Genomic DNA, 19116 nt, shown 5'->3' with positions numbered 1-19116 from the left:
GCTTGCAGGTTTTATTATATATACAAACACACACATATGTGTGTGTGTACATATATGTATGTATGTGTATTCTGAATTTGGAGTAGTTTTGGCTTTTCATCTCAAACTTGGACTTCTTCACAATTTTCAAGATGACTTTGTTACAAAGAGCGAGTGTACTTAAAAAACGCAACTTCAGGAACATCAAAACAAAAATTAAAGTAACACTATTTTCTTTCAATAGGCATATTTAAAAACAAATAATTCCCAGTGCTGGTGAGGTTGTGGAGAAATGAGCACCCTGCTAATCAGAGTATAATTTGCAGTAAGTGTCTTGGTGGGCAATTTGAGACATATCAAAAGCCATTAAAAAATGTGTTCTTCTGGCCAGGCATGGTGGCTCATGCCTGTAATCCCAGCTACTCAGGAGGCTGAGGCAGGAGAATCACTTGAACCCGGCGGGGGCGGAATTTGCAGTGAGCCAAGATTGCACCACTGCACTCCAGCCTGGGCAACAGGGCAAGACTCTGTCTCAAAAAAAAAACAAACAAAACAGTGTACTTCTTTGACCCAGCAGTTTCATTTCCAGTAATTTATCCTAATGAAATAAGAATGCTATCAAACTGTTGGTCTTAAAATTAAAGAGTTGTTAATAAAAAGTAGGTCCAAATTACCAATATGATAAAAACAACAACAACAACAACTATGCAGCCACTTAAAATGATGTAAATGAGCTGGGCACACTGGCTCACACCTGTAATCCCAGTACTTTGGGAGGCCAAGGCAGGAGGATTGCTGGAGGCCAGGGGTTCCAGACCAACTTGGGCAACATAGCGAGACTCCGTCTCTAGAAAAAATTTAAAAATTGGCCAGGCGTGGTGGCACATGCCTGTAGTCCCAGCTATTCAGGAGGCTGAAGCGGGTGGATTCCTTGAGCCCAGGAGTTTGAAAACGCGGTGAGCCATGATCATACCACTCCATTGCAGCCAGGGTGATCAAGTATGCCACATAGGGTGAAATGAAGGCATAAAGACCAAAGGAACTTGTCCAAGGTGCAGCCAGGGTTCACTTCAAACAGGTAGTTCCGCTGGGGTGAGCCCCTGCCCCATGCCATTCTTGCTCCGTCAGACACGCATGAGTCTCTCCAGGCCCTCTTCACTAGGCCCTCTGCCTTTCAGACTCTGCTCTGACCAGTGACCTTCAGAGAAGTTCTAATTTCAAGGCAGGGAAATGGCACACTTTTCACTTTGAGATAAACTCCTCTTTTTTTGATCACGAGGGTGATAAAAAAAAAATGTAGATGAATATTTGATTTCAGTAGATTGTATAAAGTTTTAAAAACACAAAATACTATTAAAAAGTGATCTTTTATGAGGAAAATGTATACAGACATACAAGAAATACTGAAAGCATTACATTACAATACTGAAAGTATTACATTATCGGTAGGAGGTGGTATTATGAGTGACTTTAATTTTCTTTCTAGATTATCCGAAATGAATAGATATTACTTTTGTGTATTCACTGATTGACTGATTGAGGCAGGGTCTCACTCTGTCACTCAGGCTGGAGTGCAGGGGCATGATCATAGCTCACTGCAGCCTCAACCTCCCCAGCTCAAGCAAACCTGCCACCTTGGCCTCCTGAGTAGTTGGGAACTATAGGCACCTGCCACCACACTTGGCTAATTTTAAAATTTTTGTAGAGATGGGGTCTTGCTATGTTGTCCAGGCTGGTCTTGAACTTCCGGGCTCAAGCATTCCTCCCTCCTCTGCCTCCCAAAGTGCTGGGACTGCTGGAATAAGCTACTGCACCAGGCCAAGATTTTTTTTTTTTTTTTTTTTGAGATGGAGTTTCGCTCTTGATACCCAGGCTGGAGTGCAATGGCGTGATCTCGGCTCACCACAACCTCCGCCTCCTGGGTTCAGGCAATTCTCCTGCCTCAGCCTCCTGAGTAGCTGGGATTACAGGCACGCGCCACCGTGCCCAGCTAATTTTTTGTATTTTTAGTAGAGACGGGGTTTCACCATGTTGACCAGGATGGTCTGGATCTCTTGACCTCGTGATCCACCCGCCTCGGCCTCCCAAAGTGCTGGGATTACAGGCGTGAGCCACCGCGCCCGGCCCAGGCCAAGATATTTTTAAGTGGTCTGAGGAGGACCAATTTGAGATTGTTGCCACTCCTGTTGTGTAGGGATCTGAGCCTTCCAAAGGGGGAGGTTGTGTTTTCCAGCACAGCAGGAAATTTCTTCTCTCTGTCCTCCCATGGTTCACACCAGAGGCAACTATTTCAAAAACAGTCCTTTTCCCCAGCAGCTCTGCAAGTTTCATGGGCTTTGTTAGCTTTGTCCCTCCTTGCCTGTCATCAAGGAAAAAACCACAACCCTTGGTTGACCCCATGTCAACATGTCTCCCTTCCCCAGTCTCTCTCCTGCCTCTATTAGGGCCTAGCATTCCTACCTGATGGGGCATGTGTCCACCTGTTTTCCAGTGGCAGAGAAGACATCCATCACTGAAATAAGCAGTCTTTCCTTCTATTTTTTGTTTTTTTTTTTGAGACAGAGTCTTGCTCTGTCACCCAGACTGGAGTGCAATGGTGCAATCTCAGCTCACGGCAACCTCCGCCTCCCAGGCTCGTGTTTCTCCTGCCTCAGCCTCCTGAGTAGCTGAGATTACAGGCACCCGCAACCACACTCAGCTAACTGTTTGGTACTTTTAGTAGAGAGAGGGTTTCACCATGTTGACCAGACTGGTCTCGAACTCCTGACCTCAGGTGATCCACCTGCCTCAGCCTCCCAAAGTGCTGGGATTACGGTGTGAGCCACTGCGCCTGGCCTCCTTCTATTTTTTCTTTTGAAACAGCATCTCACTTTGTCACCCAGGCTAGAGTGCAGTGGCGTGATCACAGTCACTGCAACCTCAACCTTCTGGGCTCCAGTGATTCTCCCACCTCAGCCTCCCAACTAGCTGGGGCTAAAGATGCACACCACCATGTCCAGCTATTTTTTTTTTTTTTCTTGGTAGAGGTGGGGTCTATGTCGCCTAGGCTAGTCTCAAACTCCTGGGCTCAGGCGATCCTCCCTCCTTAAGCCTCCTAAAGTGTTGGGGATTAGAGGTGTGAGCCACTGCACCCGGCTCTATTTTTTTCTTATGGAACAACCCTACTGTGTTGTGAACTTTCTTATGCTCTGCATAGCTTAAATTCCTCCTCCTCGCCCACCATGATGGGTATGTCCCATTCCAAAGTGAAAAGTGTGCCATTTCCCTGCCTTGAAATTAGAACTTCTCTGAAGGTCACTGGTCAGAGCAGACTCTGAAAGGCAGAGGGCAGGTGGCAACATATGTAAGGGCCTAGTGAAGAGGGCCTGGAGAGACACAGGCCATGTCTGATGGGGCAGGGGCTCACCCCAGTGGAACTACCTGTTTGAAGTGAATCCTGGCTGCACCTTGGACAAGTTCCTTTGGTCTTTATGCCTTCATTTAACCCTATGTGGCATATGCACCCACCTGGTAGCATCGCTGTGTGGATTCCATGAGTTTATGCCCACGATGTATTCAGAGCTATGCCTGGCACACAGTAAGTGCTTAGTAAGTATCGGCTATTGTTACATTACTTTTAAAAGTTGTTAAAGTGCTCGATTAATGGCAGGCTTCTTCCCATCACCTTCTCAACTAACAACCAGTGATATCTGTGCAGACCTCCTGAAAGACTGGTCTAGTTCTGTCTTCTGGGCTCTAGATGTGATACCCAACGGCCTGGTGGACATCTCCATTTGGGATGTCACACACCTCCAACTCAGCATGTCCCAAACTGAGCCCATCATTCCCCTCTCCGAACTGATGCTTCCATTTCCCTGTCTGAGAATGGTGCTGCTATTCATCCAGCTGCTCAAATCAGAGACTGGGTAATCTTAACACCCTTTTCTCACTCACATCCAGTCAGCCACCAAATCATGACTCTACTTTCTTAATAAATATCTCCTGAATCCACCAACTTCTCTCCATTGCTACTGCCGTGATCACCCTAGTGGAAACCATCCTCTCTCTCTTAGGCAAGGCCAATGACTTTTTACATGGTTGCTGTATACAGTGTATTTCATCCTTCTAAATCCGTTCTTCTTAAGCAGATAAAGAGCTTCCAAAGGAAAAAAAGCAGATATTACTAAGTCACCCTGTTACTTAAAGTTGTTAAGGTTCCTATTGCCCTTAGGATGAAATGCAAACTTCCTAACTTGGCTGGTGGAAGCCTCCTCAGTCTGGTCCCTGACTAACTCCCCTGCCTCATTTGGAGCCACTCTTCCCTCAGCCCTCCTGGGGCAGCAGCACTGCACGCTTTTGGCTGCTTAAACGGGATGTGTTTTCTGCTGCCTGTGCTCCTACACACAGGTAGTGTTCTGCCCCTTACTCACTGTACTGGCCTTTCTCCTCTCAGCTTAAGTTTCTTTTCATCCGAGAGGCATTTTTTGACAACCCCCATCACACCTTATATGCCCCCGATCATAACAATCACTGCACCTTTAGTCACTGCCTGCCGTGCCCCTCTGACATTCCACGCAGGCCCAAACCACAATGTCTCGTTCACTGCTGCATCTTAGTTTGAGCACAGTAGTTGGCACACTGAGAGCACTTTAACAAGAAAGGAGGCAATATGCTTCCACCTGTTTGTGGTCTTTCTTCCTTGTCCCATAGCCCACCTCCCCATCCCAGCTCCTCCACCTCTTGCCAGGCACCCCACCCTGCAGAGCTAGTGCCTCACCCCTTCTTCATGACCTCCTGCACAGACATGCTCTCTTCAATCTAAGGTTTCTGCAAAAACTTTCAGGAAGGATCACATCTCCCACAATTGCCTTCATAAGAACTTTTTTTTTTAAATTATTTAGAAATGCAGTTATATACATAGAACAATTAAAATTAAATTAAACTTTGTACAAATATTAAAATACTATCTTCACACCCACTGCAATGTACAGGATACCAAAAAATATATATATAAAATAAAATAAAGCAAACCCAACTGATTGAGTGACATCCTGCACAGAGTTGATTATGAATGTGTTGTTTTAAACCATTACATGAGTACCATTCTGCAAAGGATTCCATAGTGGTGCGATAACCTGAAGAAGCCAGGGCAGGGCGTGGGGACTGCCACATAGCCCATGTACATCTCTCCTTCCTTGGCAATTGAGTGCTTTGCCCCTGTATCCCCTTCTGCTAGCTCTGCTGCTTGGCAGAGGGGCTCAACCTTGGGGTTTTCATTCACAATTCTACTAGGGTTTCAACTGGAAATTAAGAGTCACTTTCCAGCAAAGTGGGGCCTGCCACCTTTTCCTCTCTTGGGAACCAGCAACTACACCATTCAGACCAAACAGGCCAAGCAAAATATTCTCCAAGTCCCTCCTTGGGGCATCAGCAATGACTATCCCTATTCTGAGAGCCAAGAGACCCAGCAGGCCCCACAAGAGAAGCTCCCAGCCTCACTCACTGTCCTTAGGCAAGCACATCTGCATTAAGCTGTGAAGCTTGCATGCTGCTTCCCTGCTAGGCCTTTTTTTTCTTTGGGGGTGAGGAGCAAGGATGCAGAAATGTTTGCAGCATATTTCATTCTCTATGCAAGGATGTTCCTTGGAAATGGAGGCAACATTGTTATGTGGGAAGCAAGGGGTTTGAGAGCTCAGCTGAAACTGAGAGGGAAAGGGCTAAGGGATATCTATTCCCATGCCACCACCCATGAAGCAGGAAGAATATACCTTTGTCTGAATTGCCATTTGGCTTCTCCACTGGACTTTAAAGCTGGGGGTAGGAGGAGGAGGGCAAGATGAATGGGAAAGAAAATATTAGCTTAAGATCTGTTTGCAAATGGAGTGCTTCTATTTATACAATGTACATTGAAATGCCTTATAAAATCAAACAAACTTGTAAAGTGGCCAGGACTCAGTCCATTTCACAGTTCACATCCAGTGAAACGGGAACACAGCACATAAAATACAGAAATGGCAAAAGATAGAGCCTACTTGCTAAACTAAGGCATAGAAGGGACGGATATTTTAAGTGATTTTTCACCACATTCTGGCCCTTGAAAGTCATTAGAATGTGACTACAAGTCACTAGGATATTAAACCTGCATTGAGTCAGCTCAAGTGTGCAAAAACAAACAAACAAAACCCAAAAACTCTTTTAAATGTCCTTTGGTGCTGGCCATTCTTCTGCATCAGCCTCCTGCTAGAATGCCCTAGAGGTGAGCCCAGGAAAGCAGGGCGGTGGCTGGTTTCTTCCCACCTGCTCTGGGCTCCTCAGGCACCCTCTCTTCTAACAGCCTGCCACCTGCTGCTGCCCTTGTCTCTCAGCCAGGCCTCAACTCAAGGCAGCTGTGGAGTCCCTAATCCCTCAGTAGGGACAAAGCCCAGAAGCCCTAGAAACAGCAGCACATGGCTGATGGTTAAGAAACTGTTTTGGAGGAAAGAGAAATAACTGGGGGTAGAAGCTGTCATAGACTTCAGCATCGAGGGGAGAATGAGCTCCTGCACTCACAGGCCCAGGAGCCTCTGGGAAGCGGGCCTCATCAAAGCCAGTGACAAGAGGGAGGGGAGGGGACGAGAGGGGAGCCAAGGCTCCCATTGTTCTGATTTCTTCCTTTCCTACCAGGTGGGCAAGCCTGGGCTTGCTCTCCTCAGTGTTGTTAGTGGAGGGCAAGGCAGAAAGAGGCTTCAGGAGAAGGAAGGCTTTTCATTTTACCAGGGATCAAGCTGGTCATCTATGCAGAGGAATAAACCCCAAACAAACAGTGCAATCTGTTAGGGGGGAAAAAAACCCCAGAGTAATAAGATAGAAAAAGGTAAGATCTTCCATTTTAAAAACCATTCTAGAAGAGAATTCAGGTTTTGAAACAGTGGAAAATAAAAGCTGAAGTCTCAGCAGTGAGACTTTGGATTATCACCCCTCCCCTATTTGTCCCTGCTTTCTTTTTTTGGAGGAAGACAAGGGCACCACTGTGGGTGTGGTAAGGCAACTGGGGCCATTAGGGACACCCCTCCAGGTGGGCCCATGCTAGTCTCATCTGCCTTCTAGTTCTAGCATCTTCTCCTTCCAGCTCCCTACCTAACTATGCTTTCCTGGACTCAGCAGAGCAGATGAGGGCTCCTGGGGAAGGGGGAAGTGTGGGAGTGGCCAACAGGCACAGCAGGCATTGCCCTTACCCTGAGAGGAAGGAAGGAAGACTACAAGTGGCAGCAAGAGGCCAGGGAATGACCGGGTGGTAAAGTGCGTGTGTAAGCGCAGAGGCAGGAGGCAAGAGGGTAACAGGCTGGGGGAAGATGACTCCCCTCATCTTCCAGGCCACCCATGCCTGGAGCCAACCCTATTAGGTAAGGTACTGAAAACATACTGGGCTTTTTATTTTTACTACCCACAAGCAGAGAGGCTTAGGGGAGGGGCAGACATGCAGGACAGGGTCTGCTTCAAAGTTTCCCAGCCACAGTGCTTCCAAACATTTTTAAAAAGCGAAAACAAACATTCCTTACTGCTGCGTCTGTCTTCTGAAGATGACAGCAGCTGGCAGAGCTTGTCCACCCCAGCCTAGTTAGCATTCAACACATGCCTACGGGAGAGCGTCCCTCATCAGCAGGCTCCATCCCCAGGGCCCTGTACTCTAGACTGCTCCACACCCTCTGCCCACCTCAGGCCAGTAAGGACGGGGTGCACATGGACTGTTTCTCAGCCCTTCCCCCAGGGGGCCAGGGAAGACAAGGAATTGCTTGTCAGCTGTGACATGCAAGGAGTGGCAGGGAAGGGCAGAAGTAGGAAAAGCAGCAGCACAGCAAGCAGCAGGCCACTTTCTGGGCAGTTACTAAGGCACGTGACCAGGGAGAGGCGGATCCTCAGGACCGGGCTGAAGCTGCCTGCAGCCACCCGGGGACTCAGTCTGTGCCTCTCGGCCTCCCCTCCATCACCACAAACCCAGAAAGGAGCAACCTGCCCAGACTGCCAGTGACCAGATGGGCACTCCATGGCATCTTAACAACTCTCCTGCCCCAGGCCCCTGTGCGCAGCAAGAAAGCCAGAGCTATCTGGGATAAAACCCAGGAGGCAGCATGCAACTTCCCCTTATAATCCAGGGAACCAGAAAACAGACAAGGCCAGGAAGGCCGATGCTGGAAGCAGGAAGTGAGAACTTGCATATTAGGAAGACAATCATTATCAGCCACTTTCCTTCCCTCCCTTGGGATCTTTTGGATGCTTCTTGGAAACTGTCAACTCAACAGGACCAGGAGCCTGTGCCTCTGGGTCAGATGGCTGGGTCCTGGGCCAGCTTGGGCATGATTTTCCAAATCTATCCTTGGCCAAGGAAATGTGCCACCAGTGTCAATCAAGGGCAAGCCCAGGAACCACACTCTCACCCCAATTAGAGCCACTTCTGCCACTCCTGACTCAAGAGCTCTCGCACTTGGATCTGCTCCTGCAAAGGTCAGCAGGGGCAGCCCTCAAAGGAAATAGGCCAGACTCAGGCCCAGCCCCCTGTGTGGCAGGGGACAGCAGTGCAGCCACTAAGGCTTGTGGATAGCAACAAGCCTGCATGACAGGGAAACTGGACAGGGTGGGGGAAAGGCACAAGTAAACACAGCAGCACTCAGGCCCACAGGAGCTGATGGGGGCTGCTGCCAAAGAGCTGGCTGGAGGGGACCCAGAGGTTTAGGAAAAGGGAGGGTTCAATCCAGCACATTCAAATATGTCTCGACAGATGGGAAGGCTGGGCCAGGCAAAGAGCCAGCTCCTCCAGCTGTCCAACAGGCAGATGGCAAGAATCTTCCTTGAGTTTCCAGCAAGGTGGGCCTACAGGGCCCTCAGAGATACACAGATACACAGGTGGCAGCTCAGGTATCCAGGTAAGGTGGCTGGAGAGTACAGGGTGCTGAATCCCACAGGGAGAGGGAGGAAGGGCTGAGAGAACCTCACAGAGAGGAAAGGCTGGCCGCTGCCCTCATGCTTCTTTCAACAGTGGAATATCTGCGGGAAGACCAGAAGGAAAGCACAGTGGTTACCTCGTGTGGATCTCTTACAGTACTCTCAATCCCCCTGCAAATTAGGGGCTATCCCACCTAGCCGCTATTTAAAGAAAGTAAATGTCTCACTCTTTAGGAGTTTCTAGCTTATCTTTCCCACTGCCTATGTGAAAAACTTGCAATGTTCAGTCGCTGTCCTCTGCCTTAGCTCTGTTGGTCTCGTCACTTCCCTTTCTCTCCTAATCCCACCCTATGAGGCTACAAAGCCCTGTCCTAAAGCCATCTGCCAGTTATGTGACTTTGGATAAATCACTTCCTCTGTTTTTGGTTTCAGCTTCTTCACATGCTAACGAGCCTCAAGCTCTCAACTTCCTAGGGTATTATCAGTCCCAAACAGCTCAGGCATGGCCTGCAAGGAACTCACTGACTTAATGTGTCTTGTTTTCTGAACCCCTCATTTTGACAAAGACGCTACAATTCCTGGTTCTATTACTTCTTGAGTATAGGCTCCACCATCTTCCCAAAAGGCTGATAGTCCATGGAGGAAGACAGCATATTTCACATTTCTCTGTATCACCCCTGAAACCTAAAGATGGGCTCTCAAAATGCTTGTTCAATACACAAAACGAAGCTAGGTAGCATGGAAGAGGAGGACCCCACCTTGGCTCCTTGGGAGGATAAGGGCCATGACAGACACTTAAACATATCTCACAATATGTGTCTGTGGAGTTACTGGCTTCCACATTCAAACTCGGGTCAACTATTGTTGATAACCAGGAAGCTCCATAAACTTGATGTGCCTTCAATAATTTCCAACTTCTTTGCTTCTGTGACCATGAATGGCCTCAGAGTCTCCAAACTATCAGAATTCATAGGTAACAGTGAAAAGTCTCATTACAGAAAGCCCAAAGCCCTACTCAGTACTCTGAGGGTGAAATTCTATTTTGTAGGCAAATACCCCAGGTACTATCTTTTTTTGCTAAAAATATACTAATTATTAGAGAGGCTCACAGTCCTTCCTCACTCCCAGCAAGGACCCTAAGCAGCTAAAAATTCATGTTCAGCTCAGACCACTTACCATCTGTGTACTCCTCCGACGTGAGGGATAAAAGGCTTTGTATGTCACTGTTCTCTGAATCTGCGGCTTCTTTGTGCACCAGTTGGCGGTTCCCTGAGCCAGCCACCCAGGAAGAGGTGGTTGCCTGATGCACCATCACAGTCTCCGAGCCCCGAGAGCCCCAGGCTTCACATAGTCCAGACTGTCCTGGGGCCTCATCCTCTCCACCTGCAGAAGAGCAGGCCCCCTGGTCCTGTGGCTGTTGCTCCCTTGGCACATTCCTCCCACTGGGCCCAGACCCTTCTGACAGCACAATTTGTACTCTGGGGTCAGCGGGTGGCACACAGTGACCAGAACTGCCATAAACCGCCTCCTCATATGATGGTAGTGCAACCTGGACTCCATCCACCATGATGGAGACCTGGTCCCCAGATACCCCCTGGTCACGCCTAGAGTGAAGGAGGAAAAGACAAAGGGTGAACTAGAATAAACGCATAAATTAACAAGTATGATAATAATAATAGCAGCAGCCACCATTTTTGAGCACTTACTATGTGCCAGTCAAAGCACTAAAAATTTTAAACACTTTATCACACTGGATTCTCACCTAAGTCCTTTCAGGTAGGGATTCACCAAGAATGCAAATGAGGCTCAGAGAAGTTAATTAACTTGCCCACAATCACAAAGCTGGTACAGGATGGAGCTAGGATTTGAATCCAGTTCCATCACCCTCCAAAAATGGGGTAGACAGGCACCTGACCCTCTGGTCCTGTGGAAAAACTAGGAGCCTAAAGACCTAGAAATAAAAGCATTCATTCAGCACAGCTAAGATAAGAAAGTGAGAGAATGATAGTGACATGTATCTGTGAATAAACTGAAAACCACTTCACTGTACACATTAAATAGGTAAATTGTACGGTATGTGGAATATGTTTCAATAAAGCTGTTAAAAAAACAGGGAAGAACTGTGGTCTTAAAAGTGGGATACTGGACTAGAAATCACAAGAATTTTGTTCTGACTCAGCCATACTGCTTGATTTTTTTTTTTTTTTAACTTTGTCAACTTTTAAAAAAATTAGAACACAAATACAGAAAAGAACACAAGAAAAATCTATGTACATCTAGCTGATTTACTCCAAAAGTAACACTGGTATAAAACCCCTACATAGGCCGAGAAAAAGAACACTGCCCAGACCCTAGACCCTTTGCACCTGTCCCAAAATCATTCCCATTGCCTCGCCACAAAAAGTAACCACTATCCAGACTTTCATGGAAATCATTTCTTTGCTTTTTATTTTAACAGCTCTACTACCTAAACATGAATCCTTCAACACTATGGTTTAGTTTTGCATATATATATATTTTTTTTTCTTTGAAAAACACTGTTTTATATACACATATATGTATTTTTTTTTTTTAAATAAAATATTGTTTTTCTTTTGAAACAGGGTCTTATTCTGTTGCCCAGGCTGGAGTGCAGCGGTGTGACCACGACCCACTGCAGCCTCAACATCCTGGGATCAGGTGATCCTCCCACCTCAGCCTCCCAAGTACCTGGGACTAAGGCATGTACCACCACAACTGGCCAATTTTTTTGTAGAGATGGAGTTTCACCATGTTGCCCAGGCTGGTCTTGAACTCCTGGGCTCAGGCAATCCTCCCTCTCCCCCCTCCAAAGGATTACAGGCGTGAGCCACTATGTCCAGACAGTTGTGCATATTTTTAATTTTTACCTGAATGGGATACACAGTAAATTTGTGAGAGTACATAGCTGTCTCTGGCTTCTTTTACTCAACATCATACATGTGAGACATATTCATGTGTATTCCTTTTTTGGGGATCACTTTTTTATACACATAAACATGCCTTTTTTTTCCCTGAACTACATTATCAGATCCCAGAAATTTAATATTGGTATAATACAATAACACAAATTTTCCTAACTATCCAAAAATATATCCACTTCAATTGCAGTCTTGTTTTCATCCAAGACCCAATTAAGTATCACACATTGCATTTAACCGTCCTGTCCCTTTTATCTCATTTAATCTGTTAAACAGTCCACTATAGTTTTTCTTTCATGACATTGGCTTTTTTGTTGTTGTTTTTTCAAGAGTCCAAGCCAGCTGTCTCAAAGAATGTCCCATAATCTGGACTTCTCTAATAGTTTCCTCAGGATTGGATTCAGGCCTTTTTTTTTTTTGCCAAGAACACTACCTAGGTGATGCTGTGTCCTTTCACCTCATCACATCAGGAAATGTAAATGGTCTGCTGCTGGACCATATTATTGTTGCTAGATTGTTGTAAGTAGTTCTCAATTTCCTCACCTGTGTTTGGAAGTAAAATCTGTGCTACCTGATTCAAATAATGTATACTCTGTGAGGAGAGAAGCTGTAGAGGTTTTTGGAAGGAAGGGAAAGTTTGATGGGAGCACTGCGGGAGGCTGAGGTAGGCAGGATTGCTTGAGACCAGGAGTTCAAGACTAGCCTGGGCAACATGGCAAAACCCTTATCTACAAAAAACACAAAAAAATAGCTGAGCATGGTGGCACATGCCTGTGGTCGCAGCTACTAGAGAGGCTGAGGTGGGAAGATCACCTGAGCCCAGAGAAGTCGAGGCTGCAGTGGGCTGTAATCATGCCGCTGCACTCCAGCCTGGGTAACATGAGTGAGACCCTGTCTCAGAAAAAGAAAAAATAGAAAGCAGTGTGTACACTAGTATGTGCTTGACTTTTATTATTCAAAATGCTTTTTGGCTTAAAAAGTAATATATGTACATAGTACAAAATTTAAATGGGGTCTACAATGAAAACCAAATCTCCCCTCTACTCAAATCAAGCAAAACTAGCCATTTACTTTTAACAAACTTACAAGTTAACTATAGGGAGGAAAACTCCTTAATTTAGATGAGATGCATAACTAATCAGTTTGACTTTAGATGAAAATAACTTATTATTTCAAGTAAACAATCCCTTTCAAATCCTCTTCATCCTATTAATAGCCTTTAAAAATAACTGCTAGCCTCTTCCCAAAAACAAAATAAAAGAAAGAAAATCACACATAGTTGTGTACAGAAATTAAATCTAGCCTAGTCCTTGTCTGTAAATCCAAACTTGGAACATTTTACTGAATGCAGTTTACTTTGGCCCTTTACGTTTGTGAGTTACAACAGTGACTGATGAAGGACAGTGAAGATATGTAAAAAATGTTACACCTCTAGAGGGAATGAGGAACTGCCAGGAAGGACAAAGCAACTGCAGAAGCCACAATGGCCTGGAAGAAAAAGTCTATCATCAGGAATCCACTCAGGGCCAGCACCATCAGCTCCGCCCTTCATGCTCCCTGTCCCTAGACAACTTGCAGCTAAAGCACTATACTGGAAAAGGAAATTGATAAAGGCGGGCAAGAAAACCCACTTCCTCTCTTTCTCCTCAGTGTGGTGTAGTGGTTCTCAATCCTAGCTGCACAGAAAAATTCAGAAGCTTTTTATAAAAAGCAAACGCCAGGGTTCCATTCCAAACCAAATAAATCAGAATAGGAATGGAGGTCCAAGTGTTGATATTTGTTACCCCAGGTGCCTCTATATTGCAGTCAGGACTGGGAACCAGGAGTACAGGATAGTGGCTCACAAACTTAAGTGTTCATCAAATTACCTGGACAGCCTGTTAAACAATATCATTGGGCCTCACCCCCAGAGGTCATTTGCTTAGTCCTAATAAGTTCCATGATGCCGATACTGCTGGAACCACGCTTTGAGAACCACTAGTGTAGGGGAAATGATATGGTTTTGGAATTGAACAGATTTCAGTACTTTTTTTTTTTTTTTAATGGGAATCTCACTCTGTTTCCCAGGCTGGAGCACAGTGGTGCAATCTCAGCTCACTGCCACCTCCGCCTCCTGGGTTCAAGCGATTCTTCTGCCTCAGCCTCTGAGTAGCTGGGACTGCAAGCACCTGCCACCATGCCCAGCTAATTGTTTTGTAATTTTAGTAGAAACAAGGTTTTACCATGTTGGTGAGGCTGGTCTCAAACTCCTGACCTCAGGTGATTCGCCCACCTCGGCCTCCCAAAGTGCTAGGATTACAGGTATGAGCCACTGTGCCCCAGCTCAGTTCTAAGCTCTGCTATTACCTAGAGGTATAACCCTGAGTGAATAACTTAACCTGTCTGAGCCTCAATTTCCTCATCTGCAGTGTTCCTATGAGGATTAAGATCATGTACGCAAAGCAATAAGCACAATGCTAGGCACATCCAAGGTTTAACACATGGTAGGACCCTCCCCACTCCCTGAGCACACACAGACCTACGGAGTTTGGCAGGCCACCAGCAACCCTCCACCAAAGACTGGCCCCCACAGTAATGCTTGCACACCTGCCTGTCTCACAACAGCACTGCCACTGGGCTTACCTGCTATGATGGAAAGACTTCAGCTTTGGCTGCAGAAGGACAAACAGCACCACAAGGAGGAGAATGAGCGCCACGGAGCTGGCAGTAGAAGCCACTATAGACAGCGTGGGGACCCCAAGTGATGTGTGGGTATCTTTGTCTACAAAAACAAGCCATCATCAGAATGATTATGTACCCAAATACACAAAACAGCTAATGGGCCCCACAGCTGATCTTGTCAAATGCCCCCTGAATGGTGCAATATAGACATCCTGTGGTCAGGGTCATTTCAGGAATAACAGCTTAGAATGACCTACGTATACACAGTCCTCCTGCAAAAGGACCATTTCCCTTTCCTGTTTCCTCAATAAAAAATTCCATTCACTTCCAATCTTTGAGGTCCATCTGATATATAAACTCACTTAACCCTAGAGATTTTACCTTCATAAACCACTTGGATACCATCCTCAAAAGCAAGTTTATGAACATCGACCATTTAACTGGGTACATCATTCCACCATCTTAAGTTCTACCTATGTCCTCCTCAAGTGGCAGGATTAATTTATAGAAGCTGGGCTGTAATAAAACCTTATCCTAAGATCCACAGCTTTAGTTATAAATCTCAGGTTGGTTCCCACCCATTTCTGGGGTGTCATGGGTTAAACATGCTCTGGTCTTGAAGCCTGAGTGGGAAGCACAAAGATGGTCATATGACACACACTTTCCTGCAAGCAGCTGGATTTTCCTGTCACGCAAGACAGGAAGAAGCAGGAAGGGTGGGAGGCCTTTTGTCCAGCTAGACTGTAGCTTCATTCAAGGAAAAATGAAATGGAAGAGACACTAGAGAAGGTATTAGCATTATGCTCACCATGATAGCAGAATATGGTCAAGGGTCACCAACACTTGGCCAAACAAGAGATCTTAAACATCAAAGGAGCTTTACAGAGCAGGGCAGATGCCTCACTGGCTTCAGTGAAATGTAATAGGACATGCACCAGCAACCTCAAGTGTCTTCCACAAAGACATGAAGTCCCAAGGAAGGGAGGCTGCAGAACATCAAGTGGGGCTGGGCTGCACCACAGCAAAGGGTGCTCTGGAGGAAGCATGTACTGCATCCTGTGAGTTAACAGAAAGCAGAACCCCAGCAGCATCCCTTTCTCATCTGCCAGACTGACCCTCGTTGAGACGGCAGCTAATCTCCATGGCTGGTTTCCACTCGCCATTCTTACACGTCAGGTATTTGTAATCGCCCTTCAACATGTAGCCTTCAGCACACAGGTATTCGATGACACTGCCCGCTGTCAGGGAGTCTCTGCAGGGCCGGGGGTGGCAGATGTAGCCACCATTCTCTGGCTCCGGTGGTAGGGGGCACACTGCAAAGACGGGGAGAGAGCAGGGGCACAGTGGTGAGGTACCCAGTAGGTGATGCAGCTCTGAAGACCACCACAGGAAACACACGAGCAGCAAAGAGCCCTTTCCTTGGAGGAGCTGTAAACCAAACCCTGGAAATTCAGATTGCCACTGACAGAGGGAAAGTATGCTGGCAACAGTGGAAATCCGGCTGGTTGCAACGTTTCCCCCTTCCTCCCCACCATGCCTTAAGATAATTCCATCCATAACTGAACGACAGACTCTAAAGTCTTGAACCTATAGAGATCTAGACATAATACAGTTTTAATAAAGCCTGTATTATTTAATAAAGCCTGTAACACACATAATAAATCAGCGTGAAAGGAGGTAAAAGTTAGCCTGTTTCCACTATCAATGTCAGAAAAGACTCCATAGTGTAATAAAAACATGTACTCTTGGCCTGAAAAGGGATTTCTGATAAGATTCCCTGGGAGGCTTCCCAAACCCCTGTGCATCTTCCATTCTCTGACTATAGTAGTCAGTGGCACCACCTGTCTCTATCCCATAATAAATCCCACATTTTCCACTGATACACAGACTGTCCTATCTTATTTGTCCTGAAAACTCTGTGAGACAGTCATCGTTACTGTCCTTTGAAGATGAAGACACTGAGGGCCACAAAAGTTAAGTGACTTTCAGCCAAGCTTACAGCCGGGTAAATAGCAGGCTTGGGATCACAGTCCAATCTTCTGTGCTCTTTCCACCAGCAGACACTGTTTCTACCTCATGAGCTGCATGGCCTTTAAAGGGTGTGGGTGTCAAGGTTACCTCCCCTTTGCCGTCTTCAAACTAGTCAGTTACGGAGATGGCAGGCAGTGCCTAGGTGTGGTAGGAGCTGATAAGTTGCAGTAATGTTAAGTCAGAGGATCTGGAAGGTCTGAGTGGCCCTTAGGAGGAAAAGGACAGCCTCTGATTCCACTATGGACAGACACTGCAGAACTGAAGCCCCCAGGGAGTGGACTGCTTGGGTATTACCAGCCAAAACAGTAAAAGTGGGGGCACAAAAGAATCACTGTTTGGAAGGTTGGGCTGGGGCAGAATGGCCAGGCACTCATGAATGTAGGAAAGACCGAAAGTTTTCCAAAGGAAATTCAATTTTTGCTGATGAATACCCTGCCCCCATCCTGAATATCACAAGGACATCTGTATGAGAATAAGAATGGTCGTTTTCTTTTTCTCATTTCCTCTAACAGGCCTACAGTGACTGGGAGTGCCTGACTGTCTAAGATAAGGCACTTTCTCATCTACAAGATGGGCAGCCCTTACAGCCTCTCTCACCCATGCCACTTCTTTCCAATCTACAAATGGCTGTTAAGCAAGGTGACTGACAGCCAGGCTGGGGAGTGGATACCAAATGAAAAAGAGACGATGGCTCCTTACCCTCAAGTTGCTTATCACTTGAGATAGGGAAAAAAGGCACCCTTTTTTCCTTCTTTTTTCAGGTGATGTCACTAAAGAAAATACGCCATTTTAAAAAGCTATTAATGAAACAAAGCTGGGGAGATGCCACAGGAATCTAGAGAAGTCTGGCAGCTTCTCTGAAACTGGGAGATAAGCCCCAATAAGTCCCCCTCAGTCCCCTCTAAGGACCCAACTTGTCCCTATTCTTCTCCACCACCAGGGTCTCGAGCAAGAGGAAGACAGACACCTGCACTCCTTCTGGTGCTCTTTAAACTTTGGCCAAGTAGTTCAGAGCGCTGGCCAGCCAGATTTCCAAAGAAACCTCCATAAACTGCTTTAGCCTTTGTACTTGCCCTCTTTTGTTCAGGGCAGCAGGCCTGCCACAGATCTCCCTGACTTACTCTCTGGCTCTCCTTGGACTGTGTCTAACTGATTCATTTCCTCAGTGTAATTAATGCTGAGCACCCCAGGGCAGCTCCTGAAAGCAGGCAGGACCCACACACAAGTCCAATGTCCTGGGAAGGATAGTCTCAGGGGAAGAGCTGCTCATTCTAAAGTCACTCCTGCTTTCCTGGGTATCTCTCTCCATAAAACCCACATCTCCACAGAATCTTTGAGTGAGACCCTGGAGGTCACCTAGCACTCATTTAAAAAAAAAAAAAAGTGAGGCCTGCAAAGAAGTGAGTTGCAATTCAATTTAATTTCAATTCAACTAATACTTATTGATTCTGAGTAGGGGGTCACTGTGCTATGCTCTGTAAAAGGATAAAAATATAAGCACCTCAGGTCCTTGTTGCCAAACAGGGATATGACCATTAAGTGCATACAGATATTCAAAAAATCATTTTCTTTACAGCTTCTGGTTTAAGGACATTTTCTCTACTCTGAGGTTATAAACATACTCTCCAGTGTTTTCTTATAATGTTTTAGGGATTAGGTTTTTGTTATTTAAAATACTTTTACCAAAAACAAACAAAACAAACGAATGGGAAATATAAATGGTGTAAAATTAAAAAGGGGTGTACAGTGAAAAGCAAGCCTTTCTCCAATCCCCTAGTCACTTGGTTCCTCTCTCCAGAGGCACTGCACCAGTTTCTACTGCATTCTTCCAAAGATACTCTATACACAGATTTATTCTAACACATGTCAAATAATGTGATTTGTGCCACAACAGAGGATGTTCAAACCAGGAATGAGGGAGCCTAGGAAAGGATCTCCAAGGAAGTAGCATTTCAGACCAGGCTTCACTTCATCAAGAAGGGAAGTGGCAGTTTGAAGTAAATGCACTGAAGTGGGAAAATTTGGGTTAAGCTCAGAAAACAGCAAGTAGCCCAGTTTGGTTGGGTTGCATAAATTTTTAAAAGTCCAAAAAAATAACATGAAGAGTGATGAAACCATCTTGTAGAGGACCTTGCTTGCAAAAGGAGATATTTATAATTATAGTCAAAGAAAAGGGGGAGCCACTGAAGGCTCTTGAGAAGGGTAGCATTATAAGAGAAGCAACTTTATAATTTGATATAAGATGGAGAGACCCCTTAGATTATGTCAACATTATAGCAATCCTAGTATTGATACAGGAGCTAGAAAGAAATTATTCAGGCAGATAGTGAGGGCAAGAGACGTTTAACGAAAGGGGTTAAACGTTTCCCTTTTAAGGAAAAGTAGCCTCAAGATCATTTCTTTTCTAACAAAGACCAAGCTGAAAAAATCGAGCTGCAGACATAGATAAGCCAGCTGGAAGCTTGCACAGGTGAATGCCAGCAGCTGTGCCAATAGAAAAGGGCTACCTGGTGGCCAGGTATGTTCAGTGTGGAGGCTCCATCTTTCCTTTTTTCTGTCATCACATGTACAGTAAGGACCAGGCAATATGATGCCCACCAGGTAGAGA

At 45.9% G+C, this 19116-nt stretch overlaps 1 protein-coding gene across 2 annotated transcripts in view; it reads right to left on the bottom strand.

Moving 5' to 3' along the window:
• Window positions 1-4822: 4822 nt before the first annotated feature.
• The window catches only part of SUSD6 (sushi domain containing 6), a 106276-nt gene continuing 91982 nt past the window's right edge, over window positions 4823-19116 (bottom strand). For both annotated transcript variants that reach the window (XM_012438174.2, XM_012438175.3), the window contains exons 3-6: window positions 15593-15790; window positions 14439-14577; window positions 10054-10481; window positions 4823-8979 (exon numbers count right to left, since the gene is read on the bottom strand). In XM_012438174.2, the coding sequence (XP_012293597.2) occupies window positions 8954-8979; window positions 10054-10481; window positions 14439-14577; window positions 15593-15790 (791 nt within the window). In that variant the 3' untranslated portion in view covers window positions 4823-8953. The remainder of the gene's footprint in view (window positions 8980-10053; window positions 10482-14438; window positions 14578-15592; window positions 15791-19116) is intronic.

This window comes from Aotus nancymaae, unplaced genomic scaffold (genome assembly GCF_030222135.1).
Source record: "Aotus nancymaae isolate 86718 unplaced genomic scaffold, 86718_ANA_hifiasm-v0.15.2.pri h1tg000011l, whole genome shotgun sequence".
Classification (NCBI taxonomy): Eukaryota; Metazoa; Chordata; class Mammalia; order Primates; family Aotidae; genus Aotus; species Aotus nancymaae.
The sequence above is the reverse complement of the archived record's forward strand: the minus strand, read 5'-3'. Positions and strand labels throughout refer to the sequence as shown.